This window comes from Sapajus apella, unplaced genomic scaffold (genome assembly GCF_009761245.1).
Source record: "Sapajus apella isolate SASKATOON/1434 unplaced genomic scaffold, GSC_monkey_1.0 scaffold127, whole genome shotgun sequence".
In the NCBI taxonomy this organism is placed as follows: domain Eukaryota; kingdom Metazoa; phylum Chordata; class Mammalia; order Primates; family Cebidae; genus Sapajus; species Sapajus apella.
Window position 1 is genome coordinate 1419748 of NW_022437067.1, and position 6037 is coordinate 1425784.

At 55.4% G+C, this 6037-nt stretch overlaps 1 protein-coding gene across 6 annotated transcripts in view; it reads right to left on the reverse strand.

Moving 5' to 3' along the window:
* The window catches only part of MORN1 (MORN repeat containing 1), a 67582-nt gene that overhangs the window by 60926 nt on the left and 619 nt on the right, over positions 1-6037 (reverse strand). For 4 of the 6 annotated variants that reach the window (XM_032262173.1, XM_032262175.1, XM_032262172.1 and 1 more), the window contains exons 2-4: positions 4881-4952; positions 2353-2451; positions 1551-1661 (exon numbers count right to left, since the gene is read on the reverse strand). In XM_032262173.1, coding sequence (XP_032118064.1) covers positions 1551-1661; positions 2353-2451; positions 4881-4952 — 282 coding nt within the window. The remainder of the gene's footprint in view (positions 1-1550; positions 1662-2352; positions 2452-4880; positions 4953-6037) is intronic. The other 2 variants (XM_032262177.1, XM_032262176.1) reach the window with 2 other exon arrangements.

Sequence of the window (6037 nt, forward strand, 5' to 3'; positions counted from 1 at the left end):
CCGTGTCCTGGAGAAGGGACTGAGACACACTTGGCTTCGTGTCCATCTCGATCCACCAGAAACCCGTGTCCTGGAGAAGGGACCAAGAGACACACTTGGCTTCGTGTCCATCCCGATCCGCCAGAAACCCGTGTCCTGGAGAAGGGACTGAGACACACTTGGCTTTGCGCCTCCTGCATCGGAGAAGGCATCTGCACCCCGCTCCTCAGAGGGTGGGCAGGAGGAAGGCAGGGAGTCTAGGAGGCGTGGGGCTCGGGGAGGCTCTGAACGGAAAGGGCAGATGTGCTTTGCGACGGGCCGTCAGTCCACAGGGCAGCAAAAGTGGCCCTGGGGTCCTGCTCTCAAAGGTGCCACTGAAGGGGCCCTGCAGACTGCCCGAGTTTGAGGCTGCAGCCTCTGCGTCCTGCCGGGCGGAGGTGGGCTCTGCTTGGGCCTGACGTTTGTTTTCACACGAAACCAAGTTCACAGTGAGGAGGGCGGGGCTTGACCCAAATGAGGAAAAGCTCAAAAGAGGATGGGGTTTCCGTAAACTGCGGGGTTTTCAGGCTTTGGACAATTCAGAAATTTGAGAGTATTTCTGCTTCTTTTGTTTTTTTGTTTTGTTTTTGAGACGGAGTCTCGCTCTGTTGCCCAGGCTGGAGTGCAGTGGCGTGATCTCTGCTCACTGCAATCCCCGCCTCCCGGATTCAAGTGATTCTCCTGCCTCAGCCTCCTAAGTAGCTGGGATTACAGGCCCCTGCTACCATGCCCAGGTCATTTTTGTATTTTTAGTAGAGACAGGGTTTCGCCATTTTGGCCAGGTTGGTCTCGATCTCCTGAACTCAAGTGATCCTCCTGACTTGGCCTCCCAAAGTACTGGGATTACACGCCTGGCCTCTGCTTCTTAACATAGGGAAACGCTGGAAAACAAAGAGGAAGCTCCATCTGGGGGTGGGGGTGTTACGCATTTGACTCCTGCTCAGGTGTGGGTGGCCTTTTGGCCGGGGGACTGCGGACCGCGATGGGCCTGGCTTGGCTGGGCAGAGGGGCAGGGCAGAGCGCCCTCCTGGCTTGAGTCTGGCCTCCTGACTTGCTTGGGCCCAGAGCATGGAGGAAGTAGCCAAGCTGACCAAGACTCCTGGGCAAGGAGCTGGCTTCCCAGACCTATGAGGACCTGGGGGACCCTCAGGCCTGGCGGAGCTGCTGTGTCTGTAGCCATTTAGTGACCCCATGTGAGATGTGACCAGAAGCCCCTCCCTGTGGGGCCCAGGCTAACCTATTGACCCCAGGCTCAGGAGCAGTTACTAAAGCAGTGGCCGTTTTCACCCCTGAGCCACGGGCAGCAAATAATGGAGATGCACCGAGTGCTACGGGACCCAGTGGGCACACGGGTGTGTGCAGGCCACGGGCCACAGTAAGGCAGGGAGAAGAGGGCACGGCCACGGTGAGGCGGGAGAAGAGGCCATGGGCCCCACCTCCTTTCCTGTCCTCTGAAGTCAGACAGGTGGATGCGAGTTTCCGAGCCCCCAAAAGTGCCCGCCCCGCAGCAGCGGCTCCCGTGGACGCCAGACCTTCCCGCGCGCCGTGGGAGACCTCCCCTTCGTAACACCCGCCGGCTTTGTACTCCATGACGCCACGTCCTTGAGGCTCTCCCAGGACAAACTGTCCAGAGAAGGTGTCCCCTGCGTGTGGAGGAGAAGAGAGACAAAAGGCGGGTCAGGGCTGCCGCCTGTCGGCCCTGCCATCCCTGGCCCGCGAGACGCAGGAGCCACTTCAGAACGGGCGCCCTGCCTCCATCACAGCACATCACAGGGAAACGTGGGGGGCAGGTCTGGCCTCCCAGCAGCTGCGCGGGCAGACAGCCTAGGCACACTCTGCGGGCATCTGTCCTGAGGCCTCCGCTCCCCTGTGCCAGAGGGCAAAGGACCCTCTGGTCGGAGTCTGCAGAGTGAGCTTTTCCCCTGGCTCTTTGAAAACTGAAAGCCAAGCCTGAGAGGAAGGAGCTCCACTGGACACCGCCGGCCGCTCTGCCCGGAGGCTCTGAGGTCCTGGAGACAGCTCCTGGCCACCCGCGCGGGCGTCCCCACAGCGGGCTTCCCATCTCGGGATACACTACGGCTGAACCAGCTTTAAAGAAAAACGCGTAACTCGGGACTGGTACATCTTTACTCCAGAGCAGCGTCTCCGGAAGCCTGAGTTGCTCTCGGTGGTGACCACAGAGCCTCCCTGGAGTCCCAGGAACGGATCCCCAGGGCTTCCCAGCGCACAGGCGCCTCACAGCACATCACACCTTCTGCGTCCAGGCTGGAGGGGCTGACTGAGCCCAGCAGGTTATGAGAAAGGCGCGAAGGTGCCATCCCGGCTGGCGCTCACCTGACCAGGCCCAGTGCCGGCGGCCCTCGCCCGTGATCTCTCCGTCCACAAACGCCCCTTCGTAATAACTGCCATCTTTAAATAACAACTTCCCGTGGCCTGCCAAGAGAAAGCGTCACGGGAAGTCAGTGGCTGGGATGGCTACGAACGGCCTGCTGTGTCGGGACGTTTCTCAGAGCGAAGAGCTGTGTTTGGCTCCATCACTCATGCTATACACGCATTTAAAAATAAAAAAAGTCAGGCCGGGTGCGGTGGCTCACGCCTGTAATCCCAGCACTTTGGGAGGCCGAGGCGGGTGGATCACGAGGTCAAGAGATTGAGACCATCCTGGTCAACACGGTGAAATCCCGTCTCTACTAAAACTACAAAAAATTAGCTGGGCATGGTGGTGCGTGCCTGTAGTCCCAGCTACTCAGGAGGCTGAGGCAGGAGAATTGCCTGAACCCAGGAGGCGGAGGTTGCGGTGAGCCGAGATTGCGCCATTGCACTCCAGGCTGGGTAACAAGAGTGAAACTCTGTCTCAAAAAAAAAAATAAAAATAAATAAATAAAAATTAAAAAAGTCCTCAAAACATCCGCTGAAACACGCCTGAGCGGCCTGCACCTTCAGCCAGAACAAGCAGAGGAATGAAAGTGCAGATGACCAGCCTGAGCAACATGGAGAGATCCTGTCTCCACAAAACATTTTCAAAATTCTCCGGGTACGATGGTGCGTGTTTATGGTTCCAGTTGCTCAGGGGGCTGAGGGGGGAGGCTCACTTGAGCCAGGAGGTTGAGGCTGCAGTGAGCCATGTTTGGACCACTGCACTCCAGCCTGGGTGACAGAGAGACCCCGCCTCAAAAATAAATAAATAAATAAATAAATAAATAAATAAATAAAGTGCAGGATGAGACCTCATCCCTGAGCCTCCCAAGGGGACACTCCCATCACCCTGCTCCTGTCAACATGAGGAAAGAAAAAGCCTGGAGAACACAGCGCCACAGAAGAGCACATTCTAAAAGGGGGAACGACCCGTCCATGCCTGCCTGGGGGACAAGAATCTTTCATATCAGACCCTAAAAAGGCATCTGTGTAGCAAAACACTAAAAAAAAGTTAAACATTTTAAAAATATAGAAAATACTGACAGATATAAAAATAGCTCATATAGAAAACGCCAGAAGACAACCCTCCAGTAGAAAACGGCAGAGTGGCTGGGCGCTGTGGCTCACGCCTGTAACCCCAGGACTTTGACAGCCCAAGGCAGGCGGATCACCTGAGGTCAGGAGTTCAAGACCAGCCTGGCCAACATGGTGAAACCCTTCTGCCTCTACTAAAAAGCTACATAAAAAATTAGCCACGTGTGGTGGTGTGGACACCTGTAATCCCAGCCACTGGGGAGGCTGAGGCAGGAGAATCGATTGAACCGGGGAGATGGAGGCTGCAGTGAGCTGAGATCGAACCACTGCACTCTAGCCTGGGTGACAGAGTGAGACTCTAGCTAAAAGAAAAAAAGAAAACTGGGCAGAGTGGCTGGTTGTGGTGGCTCACGCTGTAATCCCAGTACTTTGGGAGGTCAAGGTGGGCGGATCACCTGAGGTCAGGAGTTTGAGACCAGCCTGGCCAAAGTGGTGAAACCCCGTCTCTACTAAAAACACAAAAATTAGCTGGGCCTAGTGGCTCGCGCCTGTAGTCCCAGCTACTCAGGAGGCCGAAGCAGGAGAATCACTTGAACTTGGGAGGCAGAGGTTGCAGTCAGGCAACAAGAGCTAAACTCTGTCTCAAAAAAGAAAGAGAACTGGCAGATGGCAGATACAGAGCTGTGAGAGGAGCATGGTGACAGGAGGGTCCCCCCAGAAGGGTCATGGCACTTGCCTGGGGTTGGGGGTCCAAGTGATATCAACTTTATACTTTTTTTGTTTTGTTTTGAGATGGAGCCTCACTCTGTCACCCAGGCTGGAGTGCAGCGGCGCAATCTCAGCTCACTGCAACCTCTGCCTCCCGTGTTCAAGGGATTTCCCTGCCTCAGTCTGCCAAGTAGCTGAGATTACAGGTGTGCACTACCATATCCAGCTAGTTTTTGTATTTCTAATAGGGTTGGAGGTTCACCAGGCTGTTCTGGAACTCCTGACCTCAAGCTATCCGCCCACCTTGGTCTCCCACAGCGCTGGGATTACAGGCGTGAGCCACTGTGCTTGGCCTGACTTTATGCTTTCTTTTTCCTATTACTTGAACTTTCTACAACAGTAAGTTCTCTTTATATCAGAAATAAACCATAAAGTCTGTTTTCACTCTGGAAAAGACAAGCTCAATCTCCAGGGAGAATTTCTGAGTCGCAGCTTCTTTTGCTAAAGGTGGCCCTCCGGGGCGTCTCCCAGGATCCTGCTTCCCTGCCCATCCGGCCTTACCCCCAGCAGCCAGGGAAGCACTAGGGTTCAGTGTGCTTGAAAGCTACAGGAAATGCCACTTGCCCACCCAACCTCCCAGGGAGAAACCGGCTCCATCAGCCTTGGGGCGGCAGTGGCAAGAAAAGACCCCAGAGGCTTCTCACCGTGTTTCTTTCCTCCTTTCCATTCTCCTTCATATCGAAAGAAGGAATTTGGGTATACGTAGACACCATAACCTGAATATGGAGAAGACACACACAGGTGAGCACAGACACTCTGAGGTGAGGGGTGGTCTCCTCACCTCTGAGGGAGGGAGTGCAGCTCACTCAAGGGCATTTCAGGGGTTGGTGCCCTTCACCTTCCACTGCCCAGAAACGCCCTGTGGGGTTCATGAGCTCTCCTGTCTACTGTGGGTCCATCCATTTGCTCATGTGTTTATGGGACAAGGATGAGCACCTACTTGGTGCAGAGAAGACAGGCCCAGCAAGAGGAGGGCTGGGTTGTCGGGAGGGGGAGGTGGGGAGCCTTGTTGCAGAGGGGATGAGTGGGCCAGGGGAAGGCACAGGAGCAGCGTCAGTGAGGGCACACAGGCGAGGAGCAGACCCTCCCATTCCCTGCTGTGACCCTTCAGTGGCCTTCTATCCTCAGGGGACAAAATCCACACTCATACCCAAGGAGGGCCTGGCCAGCTTCATCTCTTCTCACTCAGTTGCTGAGTGTGCCAGCCAACTCCCGAAGTTCCTGGAAGGGGCAAGGCTCCCTCCCCCCCAGCTTCCCAGGCACATCTTGGGGGCAGGGTTTATGGGAAAATGTCGGGGAGGAGGGCAGGGGGTTCCCGCAGGCTCCTGTATATGTCCAAATCAGGAAGGTTCTACCTGAAGATACTGGTGTGAGCTCTGAATTCATTTCAGACCCGTTTATTTGATTCCAGGAACAGTTCCTGTCAAAAACTACTCCTTTTTTTTTTTTTTTGAGACGGAGCCTTGCTCTGTCACCCAGGCTGGGGTGCAGTGGCTCGATTTCGGCTCACTGCAACCTCCGCCTCCTGGGTTCAAGCTATTCTCCGGCCTCAGCCTCCCGAGTAGCTTGAACTACAAGCGCCAGCACGCCTGGCTAATTTTTGTATTTTTAGAAGAGACGGGGTTTCGCCATGTTGGCCAGGCTGGTCTCGAACTTCTGACTTCAGGTGATCCAAAGTGCCGGAAGTACAGGCAAAAACTGCTTTTGAAATGCATCCTCGAGTTTCTAGACAGCACCGGCCAGGAAGGCAGGAGGCTTGGTGCTGGTCCTGCGCCTGCCCTCGCCCCGCGTCCTGGGATTA